This window comes from Pecten maximus, chromosome 14, assembly GCF_902652985.1.
Source record: "Pecten maximus chromosome 14, xPecMax1.1, whole genome shotgun sequence".
NCBI lineage: Eukaryota > Metazoa > Mollusca > Bivalvia > Pectinida > Pectinidae > Pecten > Pecten maximus.
The window spans coordinates 263,285-281,908 of NC_047028.1; the positions used below are offsets into that span (position 1 = coordinate 263,285).

General features: G+C 38.6%; 2 protein-coding genes across 6 annotated transcripts in view; both read left to right on the forward strand.

The window, feature by feature from the left end:
- LOC117341619 (4'-phosphopantetheine phosphatase-like) overlaps positions 1 to 14,159 on the forward strand; it is a 45,564-nt gene extending 31,405 nt beyond the window's left edge. For all 5 annotated transcript variants that reach the window (XM_033903466.1, XM_033903467.1, XM_033903470.1 and 2 more), the window contains 6 exons: positions 771 to 883; positions 1,024 to 1,111; positions 1,952 to 2,159; positions 2,466 to 2,620; positions 5,056 to 5,225; positions 8,739 to 14,159. In XM_033903466.1, the coding sequence (XP_033759357.1) occupies positions 771 to 883; positions 1,024 to 1,111; positions 1,952 to 2,159; positions 2,466 to 2,620; positions 5,056 to 5,225; positions 8,739 to 8,976 (972 nt within the window). In that variant the 3' untranslated portion in view covers positions 8,977 to 14,159. The remainder of the gene's footprint in view (positions 1 to 770; positions 884 to 1,023; positions 1,112 to 1,951; positions 2,160 to 2,465; positions 2,621 to 5,055; positions 5,226 to 8,738) is intronic.
- A 137-nt stretch (positions 14,160 to 14,296) lies between these two features.
- Positions 14,297 to 16,303, forward strand: LOC117342546. Its single transcript, XM_033904727.1, has 2 exons — positions 14,297 to 14,318; positions 15,156 to 16,303. Exons 1-2 carry the CDS (start codon positions 14,297 to 14,299, stop codon positions 16,301 to 16,303), a joined length of 1,170 nt encoding a protein of 389 aa, XP_033760618.1.
- Positions 16,304 to 18,624: the final 2,321 nt, after the last annotated feature.

Below are 18,624 nucleotides of genomic sequence, written 5' to 3' on the forward strand. Positions count from 1 at the left end.
ACAAATCCCTGGGTTTGGAAGTGTGCGGCACAGACAACAAATCCCTGGGTTTGGAAGTGTGCGGCACAGACAACAAATCCCTGGGTTTGGAAGTGTGCGGCACCGACAACAAATCCCTGGGTTTGGAAGTGTGCGGCACCGACAACAAATCCCTGGGTTTGGAAGTGTGCGGCACCGACAACAAATCCCTGGGTTTGGAAGTGTGCGGCACCGACAACAAATCCCTGGGTTTGGAAGTGTGCGGCACCGACAACAAATCCCTGGGTTTGGAAGTGTGCAGCACAGACAACAAATCCCTGGGTTTGGAAGTGTGCGGCACCGACAACAAATCCCTGGGTTTGGAAGTGTGCAGCACCGACAACAAATCCCTGGGTTTGGAAGTGTGCAGCACCGACAACAAATCCCTGGGTTTGGAAGTGTGCAGTACAGACAACAAATCCCTGGGTTTGGAAGTGTGCAGCACAGACAACAAATCCCTGGGTTTGGAAGTGTGCGGCACCGACAACAAATCCCTGGGTTTGGAAGTGTGCAGTGGATGGCTGACCATAAATGGCAATTAGTCAAAATTTTGATGCGTGCGACTATGTTCAGGTTTAACAGATCATCATGACAGAAAAAATATTCGCATTGAGCATAAAACTATAATTTAGTTATTAATCAAAAATAAATATTTAATATGTTATTATTTTGAATGAAATGTTTCAGTATATCTAAGAAAAAAGATAAATTAAATGTGCCTCTAATTTTTTTTATATAATATTGACTTTTAGACAAAGGGTCTGGCCATTAGGAGCCAGGCAAACTCACCAGATGTTAAAGAAAGAGCAAACAAATTCAAGGACAGCTACCTGGATCGTCTCAATGGGCTGAAAGAAAATCCATGGTATTGTTGCCTCTTGTCTTAAGCTATTTTTCAATACTAAGAAAAACCTTATTATGATTAAACAGCTCACCTGGTCCAAAGCTAGGACGGTGAGATTACATAATTTCAATATGACTTCAAGATTGTGTTTTATTTGACAGTGCCTATGGATCTCTTACGGTGAGATTTTTACTGGACACCAGTAGCCATTTACTTAGAGACTTTCTCTTCACAGACCCCTACTCACAGGTAAGTGACGGAGACGAAGTTTCGCACACCAATCCTCTTAATTAGTTAATCATTTTTGTCTTGCCGTAAAATGGGACTTTTGATGTCCGGAAATTTTGATATTTTCGTCGAAAGGGGTGATTTGATTTTGATGTGTCAAATTTTGCCTTAATGCTACCAATTTCTGCCTTCAGTCTGAGCTGGAGATAAAATGTGTTTTCCCCTGGGCAAAGTTTTATTATTGTCATGTGGCAATTGCTTTTGAAGTCATGACTGTTCACAGACCGAGAGATAATATATTCCACACGTAATTAATTCTTACATAAAGCTAATGCAAGGGGTCAGCAAACCTATTTATTGTATAATTGTATCATCTAGGCTGATTGAATTTGAACAAATAATCGATCAAAACAGTGTGAACTTACCTGAGCTAAAATACGATCTGTGCTCGTTTACACAAATAACACAATTTTCAAGTACAAACATTATCAACACATTAGGAAACTTTCTTTTTTTGAGGAATGACAAACTGACACATTTTATGGAAACACGTTGCAGATTAAGAAAATCCCCAATTGTTTTCACAGACATAAAGCCCCATTACCTAATTACCAACTGAAGGTGAAAAAGAGTCCAGAATATTCAGCCTTTAAAACGAACCACTCTATAATTTGGTGTGTTAAATGTTGGCGCTTTCATGGTCAGCACTAAATAAACCAAAATATAACCCAGACCACAATAACCCATTTTACTGTATCTAATGTTGAATTGATCTTGTCCCCTGTAGAATGACACTTTAAATCACTTTCCTCAGCAAAATGAATCATCATATTACCCTTCTGATTATTATAATTCAAATAGCAAAAACAGACTGAGAATGAGCATGCCTTGCGGAGCCTGTCAAGTCGTCTCAAGTTCCTGGACAGTATGAGTGATACTGACCGACCGCTTAACCTGGCCAGAGGGCTCCTGGCGGGCAATGTGTTTGACTGGGGAGCTAAGGAAGTTGTCAAAATGATGGAATCCGGGCAGGAGTTTGGCTTCAGTGAAGCACTAGATAAAGTAGAAGGTATATATATATATATATATGTTATTATAAATGATCACTATTGTTATAGAGGAGCCCACAAGAGAATGACTAGGTACATACATGTACATACCCATCTTTCTTAGATTAAGCTCTATATAAAGCACATACTGTTTTGTGTGTACAGTATATATGTTATTCTGAACAGGGGAAGACATATTTAGATAAGTAAAAGACACATACATTAGGCTGGAACCATCAGCATTGTAACATCCTTATTATTGTTGTAAGACCGACCTTGGTTGTGTGATTGTTATAATTTTGTAAAATCCTAATTATTGTTTAAAGAGCGCCCCTGGCTTTGTGATTACTTTGACGCTTGGAGAGAGAGGTTGAACAGAGCTCCTCATCGATGTGCAGTTGTTTTCTGTGACAACAGTGGTGCAGATATAATACTGGGGTTATTTCCCTTTGTTAGAGATCTACTCATCAGAGGAACCAAGGTAAGTATCATGTTAGAGATCTACAGGGGAACCAAGGTAAGTATCATGTTAGAGATCTACAGAGGAACCAAGGTAAGTATCATGTTAGAGATCTACAGGGGAACCAAGGTAAGTATCATGTTAGAGATCTACAGAGGAACCAAGGTAAGTATCATGTTAGAGATCTACAGAGGAACCAAGGTAAGTATCATGTTAGATATCTACAGGGGAACCAAGGTAAGTATCATGTTAGAGATCTACAGGGGAACCAAGGTAAGTATCATGTTAGAGATCTACAGAGGAACCAAGGTAAGTATCATGTTAGATATCTACAGGGGAACCAAGGTAAGTATCATGTTAGAGATCTACAGGGGAACCAAGGTAAGTATCATGTTAGATATCTACAGGGGAACCAAGGTAAGTATCATGTTAGAGATCTACAGGGGAACCAAGGTAAGTATCATGTTAGAGATCTACAGAGGAACCAAGGTAAGTATCATGTTAGATATCTACAGGGGAACCAAGGTAAGTATCATGTTAGAGATCTACAGGGGAACCAAGGTAAGTATCATGTTAGATATCTACAGGGGAACCAAGGTAAGTATCATGTTGGAGATCTACAGAGGAACCAAGGTAAGTATCATGTTAGAGATCTACAGGGGAACCAAGGTAAGTATCATGTTAGATATCTACAGGGGAACCAAGGTAAGTATCATGTTAGATATCTACAGAGGAACCAAGGTAAGTATCATGTTAGAGATCTACAGGGGAACCAAGGTAAGTATCATGTTAGATATCTACAGGGGAACCAAGGTAAGTATCATGTTAGAGATCTACAGGGGAACCAAGGTAAGTATCATGTTAGAGATCTACAGGGGAACCAAGGTAAGTATCATGTTAGAGATCTACAGAGGAACCAAGGTAAGTATCATGTTAGAGATCTACAGAGGAACCAAGGTAAGTATCATGTTAGAGATCTACAGGGGAACCAAGGTAAGTATCATGTTAGATATCTACAGGGGAACCAAGGTAAGTATCATGTTAGATATCTACAGGGGAACCAAGGTAAGTATCATGTTAGAGATCTACAGAGGAACCAAGGTAAGTATCATGTTAGAGATCTACAGGGGAACCAAGGTAAGTATCATGTTAGATATCTACTCATCAGGGGAACCAAGGTAAGTATCATGTTAGATATCTACAGAGGAACCAAGGTAAGTATCATGTTAGAGATCTACAGGGGAACCAAGGTAAGTATCATGTTAGATATCTACTCATCAGGGGAACCAAGGTAAGTATCATGTTAGATATCTACAGGGGAACCAAGGTAAGTATCATGTTAGAGATCTACAGAGGAACCAAGGTAAGTATCATGTTAGATATCTACAGAGGAACCAAGGTAAGTATCATGTTAGAGATCTACAGGGGAACCAAGGTAAGTATCATGTTAGATATCTACAGGGGAACCAAGGTAAGTATCATGTTAGATATCTACAGGGGAACCAAGGTAAGTATCATGTTAGAGATCTACAGGGGAACCAAGGTAAGTATCATGTTAGAGATCTACAGAGGAACCAAGGTAAGTATCATGATAGATATCTACAGAGGAACCAAGGTAAGTATCATGTTAGATATCTACAGGGGAACCAAGGTATGTATCATGTTAGAGATCTACAGAGGAACCAAGGTAAGTATCATGTTAGAGATCTACAGAGGAACCAAGGTAAGTATCATGTTAGAGATCTACAGAGGAACCAAGGTAAGTATCATGTTAGAGATCTACAGGGGAACCAAGGTAAGTATCATGTTAGAGATCTACAGGGGAACCAAGGTAAGTATCATGTTAGAGATCTACAGGGGAACCAAGGTAAGTATCATGTTAGATATCTACAGGGGAACCAAGGTAAGTATCATGTTAGATATCTACAGGGGAACCAAGGTATGTATCATGTTAGATATCTACAGAGGAACCAAGGTAAGTATCATGTTAGAGATCTACAGAGGAACCAAGGTAAGTATCATGTTAGAGATCTACAGGGGAACCAAGGTAAGTATCATGTTAGAGATCTACAGAGGAACCAAGGTAAGTATCATGTTAGAGATCTACAGGGGAACCAAGGTAAGTATCATGTTAGAGATCTACAGAGGAACCAAGGTAAGTATCATGTTAGATATCTACAGAGGAACCAAGGTAAGTATCATGTTAGATATCTACAGAGGAACCAAGGTAAGTATCATGTTAGAGATCTACAGAGGAACCAAGGTAAGTATAATGTTAGATATCTACAGGGGAACCAAGGTAAGTGGATATCAGTTGAGTGATGCAGGCACATTGGGCCTATTGTTACACTTAATATACTTCAATATAATGAACATTCTGTTAGGCCTCTGAAAAAAAGGTTTTATACTTGTTACACTTGTTTCTTTTTTAAAAGATAGCATGCTATACATTACAGGTGATTCTGTGTGCCAACTCCCGTCCCACTCTGAATGACGTCACATATAATGAACTGACAATACTTGTGAAGCGAGTGTCGGAGATATGTCCAATCATTGACAAGGCTGTGAAGGAACATCAACTGATGCCTATGGAGTCAGGGCAGGAATCTCCATGTCTTGATCTCAGGTAAACGCTTAAATAGATATCAGGTAAACGCTCTTATAGATCTCAGGTAACCTCTCTTATATATAGATTTCAGGTAACCTCTCTTATATATAGATCTCAGGTAAACGCTCTTATAGATATCAGGTAAACGCTCTTATAGATCTCAGGTAACCTCTCTTATATATAGATCTCAGGTAACCTCTCTTATATATAGATCTCAGGTAACCTCTCTTATATATAGATCTCAGGTAAACGCTCTTATAGATCTAAGGTAACATCTCTTATATATAGATCTCAGGTAAACGCTCTTATATATAGATCTCAGGTAACCTCTCTTATATATAGATCTCAGGTAAACGCTCTTATAGATCTAAGGTAACCTCTCTTATATATAGATCTCAGGTAACCTCTCTTATAGATCTCAGGTAACCCCTCTTATATATCTCTGGTAACCCCTCTTATAGATCTCAGGTAACCCCTCTTTTATATAGATCTCAGGTAACCCCTCTTATATATAGATCTCAGGTAACCCTTCTTATAGATCTCAGGTAACCCCTCGTATAGCTCTCAGGTAACCCCTCTTAAAGATCTCAGGTAACCCCTCTTATATATAGATCTCAGGTAACCCCTCTTATATATAGATCTCAGGTAACCTCTCTTATATATAGATCTCAGTTAACCCCTCTTATAGATCTCGGGTAACCCCTCTTATAGATCTCGGGTAACCTCTTATATATAGATCTCAGGTAACCCCTCTTATATATAGATCTCGGGTAACCTCTCTTATAGATCTCAGGAAACCCCTCTTATAGATCTCAGGTAACGCCTCTTATATATAGATCTCAGGTAACCCCTCTTATAGATCTCAGGTAACCCCTCTTAAAGATCTCAGGTAACCCTATTATAGATATCAGGTAACCTTCTCTACATATCTCGGGAAGCCTTTGGTTTAGACCTTAGGTAACTTCCCCTATAGATCTCAGGTAACCTCCCCCTAATATTCTCAAGAAACCTCCCCTATAGATCTTGGGTAACCTCCCCTATAAATCTCAGGTAATTTCCCCTATAGGTCTCAAGTAACCTCCACTAAAAATCTGAGGTAACTTCCACTATAGCTCTCAGGTAACCCCTCCTATGATTCTCAGGTTACTTCCCCTATAGATCTCAGGTAACCCCTCCAATAGAATTCAGGTAACCCCTCCTATGATTTTCAGGTAACTTCCCCTATAGATCTCAGGTAACCTCTGAATCTCCTATTGTTCTCAGATAACTTCCCCTATAGATCTCAGGTAACTTCCCCTATAGATCTCAGATAACCTCCCCTATAGATCTCAGGTAACTTCCGCTATAGATCTCAGGTAACTTCCGCTATAGATCTCAGGTAACTTCCCCTATAGATCTCAGGTAACTTCCCCTATAGATCTCAGGTAACTTCCCCTATAGATCTCGGGTAACTTCCCCTTTAGATCTCAGGTAACTTCCCCTATAGATCTCGGGTAACCTCTGAATCTCCTATAGTTCTCAGATAACTTCCCCTATAGATCTCAGGTAACTTCCCCTATAGATCTCAGATAACCTCCCCTATAGATCTCGGGTAACTTCCCCTATAGATCTCAGGTAACTTCCCCTATAGATCTCAGGTAACTTCCCCTATAGATCTCAGGTAACTTCCCCTATATATCTCAGGTAACTTCCCCTATAGATCTCAGGTAACTTCCCCTATAGATCTCGGGTAACTTCCCCTATAGGTCTCAGGTAACTTCCCCTATAGGTCTCAGGTAACTTCCCCTATAGATCTCAGGTAACTTCCCCTATAGATCTCGGGTAACTTCCCCTATATATCTCGGGTATCTTCCCCTATAGATCTCGGGTAACTTCCGCTATAGATCTCAGATAACTTCCCCTACAGATCTCAGGTAACTTCCCCTATAGATCTCGGGTAACTTCCCCTATAGGTCTCGGGTAACTTCCCCTATAGGTCTCAGGTAACTTCCCCTATAGGTCTCGGGTAACTTCCCCATTAGATCTCAGGTAACCTCCCCTATAGATCTCAGGTAACTTCCCCGATAGATCTCAGGTAACTTCCCCGATAGATCTCAGGTAACTTCCCCTATATATCTCGGGTAACTTCCCCTATAGATCTCGGGTAACTTCCGCTATAGATCTCAGGTAACTTCCCCTATAGATCTCAGGTAACTTCCCCTATAGGTCTCAGGTAACTTCCCCTATAGGTCTCGGGTAACTTCCCCTATAGATTTCAGGTGATCCCTCCTATAGATTTCAGGTATAGATGTCAGGTAACTTCCCCTATAGACCCCAGGTAACCTCCCCTATAGTTTATAGGTAACCTCCCCTATAGTTTATAGGTAACCTCCCCTATAGATTTCAGGTAACTTCCCCTATTAATCTCAGGTAACCCCTCCTATAGATTTCAGGTAACCTCCCCTATAAATCTCTGGTAACCCGTCCTATAGATCTTGGATAGTAACTCATATAGGCTATTCAATTTTACCTAAAGCAAAATCTGGAGTTTTGAGTGAAGTTATATTCAGATCTGTCCTCAGTCCTAAGAAAGTTCTCACTGTACATTCTATTATAAACTATGATCAAATATATGCTGAATGATAGTTAATTAAAAGAAAATGCCAAATTGGTCTGTTCTGTGGCCCCTCTTCGTACATGTGATAAGGCTATGTATTGTAGATAGATACTTAAGGGTAATAGAAAATTTTGTAGTCAAAATAGGGGTCAGTGAATGGGGTGAGAAATGAAAATTTAACTGTTAGACCAGACTAAATCTGACCAAAAATGGTAGGAATTTTATACCTCAAATGAGGTTGCTTAATTCTCTCCTTCCTGAAGGATACTGAGACCCTAAAAGGCCCACATATTACAATAATTGTCTCCTAGTAACAAAGTAACAAAGACGTGGGCTAAACACATTCCTGTGACCCAGACTAAAAAAATCAACCCCAGAGGCCAAGCCCTAGATCACTTACAGTGTATTGTGATTAATGATCTAGGGTTATTTGTTTTATTCTAATAGGAACCTGTCAAGCCCCTGAAGTTGGGGAGGGGATATACATGTAGCATTCCATTCCTATATGAATTAATGCATGCTTATGTATGCTATGACATGGTGCTGCATCTGTCGCCCATCCATGGTCTGTCTGGCATAAACTTTTTCTTTTAATTGACTGTTCTCAAAAACGAAAATGCCCAGAATCAAGATATTAGAATCAATATATTACACTTAGAATGGAGCCCAGCAACATTTAAAAAAATAAATGACCTTGACCAATGTTCCAAGGTCACAGGTGTCACCCTGAACAAGTTTGTGTTTCAGGGTGCCAAAGTCAAGGACAAGGTCACTGTTACTATTAATAGAAATTGTTTTATAGTGCTCTGAGAACAGACTTGATATAAAGGTTATGGTTTAACATTATCATTTTCTTGTAGACAGATTGGTAGACAATTCTCTAGTAAAGACTATAATATGATAAAAATATATGACCTTGACCTTTTTGTTTCCAGGTTGGTAGACCAATCCCTTGTGAAAGCTATGGAACGCGAGAAAGCTGACTTGATTGTTATAGAAGGAATGGGGAGAGCAATACATACAAACTTTGATGCCAAATTTAGCTGCGAGTCGCTGAAGGTGGCGATCCTAAAAAACAAATGGCTGGCCAATAGACTTGGAGGAGAAATGTTTAGTGTGATATATAAATATGAAAACCCTGTAAGTGAAGATAACAGAGACAAGCAATGTTGATACCTGGCTTTTTTTGTATTTTAGTCTCTGTTACATTGACAATCTAGGAACTTCTCTGTTTCTAACCAGGAGATCTAGAATTGTCACAGAGTTAATCATTAGGAAATTAAATCATAAATCAAGATTTTACCAGCATTTAACATTAATCTGGTGGTCAGCTGATGTGTTTATCTGGAAGCGACTCATTTTCAGAACTATTATAGGATTGAGGCAGTTATGGAGAGTCTCCCTAACCACGTCACTTCAATAATAACTCTGGCTAAGATGATGTTGTACTGAGTGAAAAAGTTTTGTTGTAGAGTTGACGTCCAGGAACTAGACAGAAATTCTTTGTCTCGATCACCAGATCACCTCTGATGTTCTTGTCCCTGAATCCTCTAGAATCCATGCTTTTGACACAAACCTGATTATATTGCAGGGTAATGATTAAAACTCTAAATTAAATGTGATAAAGTATAACAAAGTCTTGTTATAGAGAGACCTACTCATTTTGTTGTGCTCCGTGTTGGACTAGAGTTATCTATACAGTGTACATGTAGGTGATGTCCCTGAAGAATGATTTAATTTAGAATTTACATGTACTTACCTGAAGTCATGTTGTTGTTATACATATCTTGATATGCATTCATTAATTTAAATATAATTTTTTAAAAGATGTAATAATGTAGTTTTATTAGCCCTTTGGTCCGTTGTCTGTCGTCCATTGTCTGGCGTCCATTGTCTGTCATTCGTCTCCGTTATCATTAAACAATCCTTGTTATCTCTATTTCTTGAAAGTATCGAAAGGATATTAGTGTAGGTTCCCCTTGGTCACTAGTTGTGCCAATTCAATTTAGATTTTTGATAAGAAATTAAAACAAAATGGCTGGCATTCAGCAATCTTCGATTTTGAGAATTATAGTTTGTTATTGCTATTTCTTGATAAGTACTGAAAGGATGTTTCTAAAACATTAGAAAGAAGAGAAAAGTAGAGAGAGGATCAGTCTTGACATATAACCAATAAAGATCATTAAATGGTGGGTGCCAAGATCCCTCTTGGATCTCCTGTTTGATATGTCGTCATTTTACATGTGAGATTGAGGTGTCTAACATTATTATATTTTTGCCTCATCAGCTTACTGGAAGGTTTAGAAGAAATGTTTATAATCAAATAAAATGGTTGTGATAATAGTGAACAAACTTGGTCTATTTAGCTGCTAAAGGTGCTGACTTTTGAGAAGATATTTGATAAATAGAATTTAGCGTAAATAAAGTCTGTATAAACAGTACTGTCTAAATGGGGACAAACACAGAAAACTATCGGTACACACGTGATGTTGATGAGGACAAACACGAATAACTAATCATGTGATGTAACAGGGGACAAACAAGAATAACTAATCACGTGATGTTAATGGGGACAAACAAGTATAACTAATCACGTGATGTTAATGGGGACAAACAATAATAACTAAACACGTGATGTTAATGGGGACAAACAAGTATAACTAATCATGTGATGTTAATGGGGACAAACAAGTATAACTAAACACGTGATGTTAATGGGGACAAACAAGTATAACCACACACGTGATGTTAATGGAGACAAACAATAATAACTAATCACGTGATGTTAATGGGGACAAACAAGTATAACTAAACACGTGATATTAATGGGGACAAACAAGTATAACTAAACACGTGATGTTAATGGGGACAAACAAGTATAACCACACACGTGATGTTAATGGGGACAAACAATAATAACGAAACACGTGATGTGAATGGGGACAAACAAGTATAACTAACCACGTGATGTGAATGGGGACAAACAATAATAACTACACACGTGATGTTAATGGGGACAAACAATGATAACTAATCACGTGATGTTAATGGGGACAAACAATAATAACTAAACACGTGATGTTAATGGGGACAAACAAGAATAACTAATCACGTGATGTTAATGGGGACAAACAATAATAACTAATCACGTGATGTTAATGGGGACAAACAATAAAAACTAATCACGTGATGTTAATGGGGACAAACAAGTATAACTAATCACGTGATGTTAATGGGGACAAACAAGTATAACTAAACATGTGATGTTAATAGAGACAAACAAGTATAACTAAACACGTGATGTTAATGGGGACAAACAATATCTACACACGTGATGTTAATGGGGACAAACAATAATAACTAATCACGTGATGTTAATGGGGACAAACAATAATAACTAAACACGTGATGTTAATGGGGACAAACAATAATAACTAATCACGTGATGTTAATGGGGACAAACAAGTATAACTACACACGTGATGTTAATGGGGACAAACAATAATAACGAAACACGTGATGTGAATGGGGACAAACAAGTATAACTAACCACGTGATGTTAATGGGGACAAACAATAATAACTAATCACGTGATGTTAATGGGGACAAACAATAATAACTAATCACGTGATGTTAATGGGGACAAACAAGTATAACTAAACACGTGATGTTAATGGGGACAAACAAGTATAACTACACACGTGATGTTAATGGGGACAAACAATAATAACTAATCACGTGATGTTAATGGGGACAAACAAGTATAACTAAACACGTGATGTTAATGGGGACAAACAAGTATAACTACACACGTGATGTTAATGGGGACAAACAAGTATAACCACACACGTGATGTTAATGGGGACAAACAAGAATAACTAAACACGTGATGTTAATGGGGACAAACAATAATAACTAATCATGTGATGTTAATGGGGACAAACAAGTATAACTAAACATGTGATGTTAATGGAGACAAACAAGTATAACTAAACACGTGATGTTAATGGGGACAAACAATAATAACTAATCACGTGATGTTAATGGGGACAAACAAGTATAACTAAACACGTGATGTTAATGGGGACAAACAAGTATAACTACACACGTGATGTTAATGGGGACAAACAAGTATAACCACACACGTGATGTTAATGGGGACAAACAAGTATAACTAATCATGTGATGTTAATGGGGACAAACAAGTATAACTAAACATGTGATGTTAATGGGGACAAACAAGTATAACTAAACACGTGATGTTAATGGGGACAAACAAGTATAACTAAACATGTGATGTTAATGGGGACAAACAAGTAAAACTAATCACGTGATGTTAATGGGGACAAACAAGAATAACTTAACACGTGATGTTAATGGAGACAAACAAGTATAACTAAACACGTGATGTTAATGGGGACAAACAAGTATAACTACACACGTGATGTTAATGGGGACAAACAATAATAACGAAACACGTGATGTGAATGGGGACAAACAAGTATAACTACACACGTGATGTTAATGGGGACAAGCAATAATAACTAAACACGTGATGTTAATGGGGACAAACAAGTATAACTAAACACGTGATGTTAATGGGGACAAACAATAATAACTAATCACGTGATGTAACAGGGGACACAAGAATAACTATTCACGTGATGTTAATGGGGACAAACAATAATAGCTAAACACGTGATGTTAATGGGGACAAACAATAATAACTAAACACGTGATGTTAATGGGGACAAACAATAATAACTAATCACGTGATGTTAATGGGGACAAACAAGAATAACTATTCACGTGATGTTAATGGGGACAAACAAGAATAACTAAACACGTGATGTTAATGGGGACAAACAAGAATAACTAAACACGTGATGTTAATGGGGACAAACAAGAATAACTAAACATATGATGTTAATGGGGACAAACAAGAATAACTAAACACGTGATGTTAATGGGGACAAACAAGAATAACTAAACACGTGATGTTAATGGGGACAAACAATAATAACTAAACACGTGATGTTAATGGGGACAAACAAGTATAACTAATCACGTGATGTTAATGGGGACAAACAAGTATAACTAATGACGTGATGTTAATGGGGACAAACAAGTATAACTAACCACGTGATGTTAATGTGGACAAACAATAATAACTAAACACGTGATGTTAATGGGGACAAACAATAACTAAACACGTGATGTTAATGGGGACAAACATGTATAACTAATCACGTGATGTTAATGGGGACAAACATGTATAACTAATCACGTGATGTTAATGGGGACAAACAAGTATAACTAAACACGTGATGTTAATGGGGACAAACAAGTATAACCACACACGTGATGTTAATGGGGACAAACAATAATAGCTAAACACGTGATGTTAATTTTTGACAAACAATAATAACTTAACACGTGATGTAACAGGGGACAAACAATAATAACTAAACACGTGATGTTAATGGGGACAAACAATAAAAACTAATCACGTGATGTTAATGGGGACAAACAATAAAAACTAATCACGTGATGTTAATGGGGACAAACAATAACTAAACACGTGATGTTAATGGGGACAAACAATAACTAAACACGTGATGTTAATGGGGACAAACAAGAATAACTAAACACGTGATGTTAATGGGGACAAACAAGAATAACTAATCACGTGATGTTAATGGGGACAAACAAAAATAACTAAACACGGGATGTTAATGGGGACAAACAAGTATAACTAAACACGTGAAGTTAATGGGGACAAACAAGAATAACTAATCATGTGATGTTAATGGCGACAAACAAGAATAACTAAACACGTGATGTAATTGGGGACAAACAAGAATAACTAAACACGTGATGTTATTGGGGACTTTACAGTGTAATAACTTGGTTTTTTTCGTTTTTTTTTTTTTTTAGATAATTTCTGTGGAATGATGTTCATTATTACAATGTATCCCGTTGATGCTGTAATGTTCTTGTATGCTGTGCTAACATATGGATTGTTAAAAACACTGCCATTTAGATGTTTGTTACACTGTGTACTTTCACTTATTAAAGGATTTATCCATGAAATAAGTCTTAATATGCATGGATTTATATATTCAATTCCCGCCGAAATGTATGGGAACATTAGAAGTCCCCTTGTTTACACGAGTTATATACAATGTACTGGTATGTATATACTATCGTTATCCTGTGACCTATCATCAGGGGCGTACATATATGTAGATAGACCAATTTGCTTTAGAGATTTTATGCCTACAATTGTTATTTGATAATATTTCTATTCTCAATATGGCCTATTGGGGTTTTCCCGTATAAACTTAGAATGTTCATCTTGTGTTCTGTTCTTTTCTGTTGAAAAAATGTACGATACAATGTCTGTGACAGTAGGAACATTTAATACACTTGTCCAATCGGGAAGTGCCGACGGTTCCCGATTGACACTTGTCAATATCATACAGTCCGAAACATGGGGTCGATAGTAATAGACAGTATGACGCATTGGATATTGTATATGGTAGATAGATTACTAATTTGGTAATTAAATACAAGGATTTGATGGTAAATATTGGCCCCAGTCACTCATGGTCGGAATTTTTTACATCTTTTAAAAATCGACCCTCTCTTGATCCTACCTCAATCTTCACCGACCTACATCGTATACCTTCATCTACCTGTGTCTTCATCTACCTGTATCTTCACCGACCTGTGTCTTCATCGACTTAAGTCTTCATCTACCTGTGTCTTCACCGACCTGTGTCTTCATCTACCTGTATCTTCATCTTCCTGTATCTTCACCGACCTGAATCTTCATTTACCTGAATCTTCATCTACCTGTATCTTCACCGACCTGTGTCTTCACCGACCTGTGTCTTCATCGACCTGAATCTTCATCTTCCTGTATCTTCACCGACCTGTGTCTTCACCGACCTGAATCTTCATCTACCTGAATCTTCATCTACCTGTATCTTCACCGACCTGTGTCTTCACCGACCTGAATCTTCATCTACCTGAATCTTCATCCACCTGTGTCTTCAACGACCCGTGTCTTCACCGACCTGAATCTTCATCTACCTGTATCTTCATCTACCTGTTTCTTCACCCACCTGTGTCTTCACCAACATGTATCTTCACCGACCTCTATCTTCATCTACCTGAATCTTCATCTATCTGTGTCTTCACCGACCTGTATCTTCATCTACCTGTGTCTTCACCAACCTGTATCTTCATCTTCCTGTTTCTTCACCCACCTGTATCTTCACCGACCTGTATCTTCATCTACCTGTCTTCATCTACCTGTATCTTCATCCTCCTGTTTCTTCACCCAGCTGTGCCTTCATCTACCTGTGTCTTCATCTACCTGTATCTTCACCAACCTGTGTCTCCATCTACCTGTGTCTTCACCGACCTGAATCTTCATCTACCTGAATCTTCATCCACCTGTGTCTTCAACGACCCGTGTCTTCACCGACCTGAATCTTCATCTACCTGTATCTTCATCTACCTGTTTCTTCACCCACCTGTGTCTTCACCAACATGTATCTTCACCGACCTGTATCTTCATCTACCTGAATCTTCATCTATCTGTGTCTTCACCGACCTGTATCTTCATCTACCTGTGTCTTCACCAACCTGTATCTTCATCTTCCTGTTTCTTCACCCACCTGTATCTTCACCGACCTGTATCTTCATCTACCTGTGTCTTCATCTACCGGTGTCTTCATCTACCTGTGTCTTCACCAACCTGTATCTTCATCTCCCTGTCTTCATCTACCTGTATCTTCATCCTCCTGTTTCTTCACCCAGCTGTGCCTTCATCTACCTGTGTCTTCATCTACCTGTATCTTCACCAACCTGTGTCGCCATCTACCTGTGTCTTCACCCACCTGTGTCTTCACCAACCTGTATCTTCACCGAGTTGTATCCTCGCCGACCTGTCTTCATCTTTCTGTTTCTTCACCCACCTGTGTCTTCACCGACCTGTGTCTCCATCTACCTGTGTCTTCACCAACCTGTATCCTCATCGACCTGTCTTCATCTTCCTATTTCTTCACCGACCTGTGTCTTCACCAACCTGTATCTTCATCTAGCTGTATCCTCAACGACCTGTATCTTCACCGATCTGTGTCTTCACCCACCTGTGTCTTCATCTACCTGTATCTTCACCGACCTGTCTTCAACTACCTGTGTTTTCATCTTCCTGTTTCTTCACCCACCTGTATCTTCACCGACTTGTATCCTCATCTACCTGTGTCCTCACCCACCTGTGTCGTCACCAACCTGTATCTTCACCGACCTGAATCTTCATCTACCTGTGTCTTCATCTACCTGTGTCTTCACTGACCTGTGTCTTCACCGACCTGTATCTTCACCGACCTGTATCTTCACCAACCTGTGTCTCCATCTACCTGTGTCTTCGCCAACTTGTATCTTCATCTTTTTGTATCTTCATCTTCCTGTATCTTCACCGACCTGAATCTTCATCTTCCTGTATCTTCATCTACTTGTTTCTTCACTCACCTGTATCTTCACCAGCCTGTGTCTCCATCTACCTGTGTCTCCATCTACCTGTGTCTTCACCAACCTGTATCTTCATCTAGCTGTATCCTCACCTACCTGTATCTTCACCGACCTGAGTCTTCATCTACCTGTATCTTCATAGAAGTGGGTTATTTTCATTAAAAAAATGCCATTGTCACTGACAAATTAATAATCAGCAAGAAATTGCAAAGATAGTGTTTTTGATGCAATATTGCAACAAGTCACAAGAATGTAGAGTTTTTATACTCTCATCAAATCTGACGGGAGTATTATGATATTTCCTTTCTTCCGTTTGTTTGGAGATATCCTCCTTCATTTAATGACCGATCTCTTTGAAACTTGGTATGCAATTTAATTATGATATATATATATGTTTTTTCGAAAGGAATTTTGATTTGACTTTTTTTCTTTTTTTTTTTGCAAAGTTATTGCTTTCAGCCTCGTGCAATAGAACATTGTGACTATTTCACAGACACCCATGCTATATTTGTATAATATACTATCTTATTGAATTAATATTTGCATCACCTTATGAATGTTTAGGTGACATGATTTGACCCTACCATTAAACTGTCTAACAGTTTGATGAATACCAGTAATCAGAAGTAACCAAAGTAGTATCCAACTCATTAAAAACAACTTGATAGCATAGCCTAACGAGTTTCGAAGAAATCATTCAAACAAGAGGCCCACAGGCCTAAACGGTCTTACAGAAGTGACGCGCCCATCCATCCCAATGGTCAAGCTAGCATCATTTATTGGTTCACTTGGTCCAAAGGACCAAGGTGAGCTTATGCCATACCGTGGCGTCCGACGTCTGTCCGTTCGTCCGTCCGTCGTCTGTCGTCCATCCGTCCGTCAACAATTGACTTCTTCTGCATAATCACAGATAGGAATTTAAACAAATTTGGTCAGACGCATCCCTATAAGGGGGGGGGGGGGGGGTCTTAGGGGCTGAGCCAAAAGGGGTCAATTTGGCTAAATTGATATAAACGACTTCTCTGAAACTAAGCAATTGATATTGTTCATATTTGACTGTGGTCATCCCTTTGGGGTAGGGATTCAAAATTGTACAAATGGCGGGGCTGACCCCATGGGTGACTGAGGGATGGGTTCAAAAGGGGTCAATTTGACTAAATTGATATAAACAACTTCTCTGGAACCAAGCAATGAAAATCGTTCATATTTGACTGGTAGCACCCACTTTGGGTAGGGATTCAAAATTGTACCAATGACAGGGAATGGTAGCATCCCTATGGAGTTGCGCCAAAAGTCAATTTCATTTCATGGATTAATGCACTTTTCGGCATAGACACCTCACATTTTTAGAATTACAATAAAACCAATGTACATGTACCCATATAGAATGCTTATGAAATATTGACATATCAATACCAGCGAAAAATATACTTAATCATCATTCTTGTTTCATATCTCATGAATCAGGTGAACGATACAGGCCCTCTGGGCCTCTTGTATAAATTACGACTGCCCTCCTCCAGTGATGTTTCAGACCAAATTTTTTTTTTTTTTTTTTTTACTGTTCAAAAATTTTATTGCCACAGAACATTTAACGATTTGGACTGCTGCCAGGGTTGAGGCCCTGGATTCAGTATCCTGACAAATATGTCATCATGCTTGATTGCATCTCGCACATACATACTGTACATACACTGTATACTGTTCAGACCAAATTTAGTTGTAATTCATTAAAGCATTAAGGCGAAGTAACGTTTTAAAGGAAATTTTGAGCCAAGTTCCTCACCTTTTAGGGCCCCGCCCTTCTGTTCCCAGGGAGCGGACTATCCCCATTTATATCAATTATGGCTGCCCTCCTTCAGATACTTTTCACACCCAAGAGGTATGTCGCATATTGGCCTGTTTCGACATAACGATGACCGTTTTCAAAATAATAAAAAAAAAAAAATGTTGAAGACTGAGTTTTTGAATACAGACCTTAAACTTATATAAATATTCTTACTTGCGACAGATGTGTTGGTTCCCGCTTCCCGCATTCAAATAATTTATTTTTGGACATAGAACGCATCGGAAGACCAGCTTTTACAATGTCTTCTTATATGTACCTACCAAAAGACGATTAAAATCCTAAAAACGTAGATGAAACTCGACATTTGAATTAGTCCTTATAGAACCACAGCTAACCATCCTGAAGGTTCGCAATTCGAATCACGAAGAAGTGTCTTTTCATATTTTATGTTTCTTGATACCATTTAATTTTTCATGGTGGTATTCGAA

What these genes read in the sequence shown, in the direction of transcription:
- LOC117342546 (XM_033904727.1), top strand. Translation starts at nt 14,297, where the DNA reads ATGGGGTCGATAGTAATAGACA. An exon ending in GGGGTCGATAGTAATAGACA is followed by an intron (nt 14,319 to 15,155) that starts GTATGACGCATT and finishes TTCTTCACCCAG; the next exon opens with CTGTGCCTTCATCTACCTGT.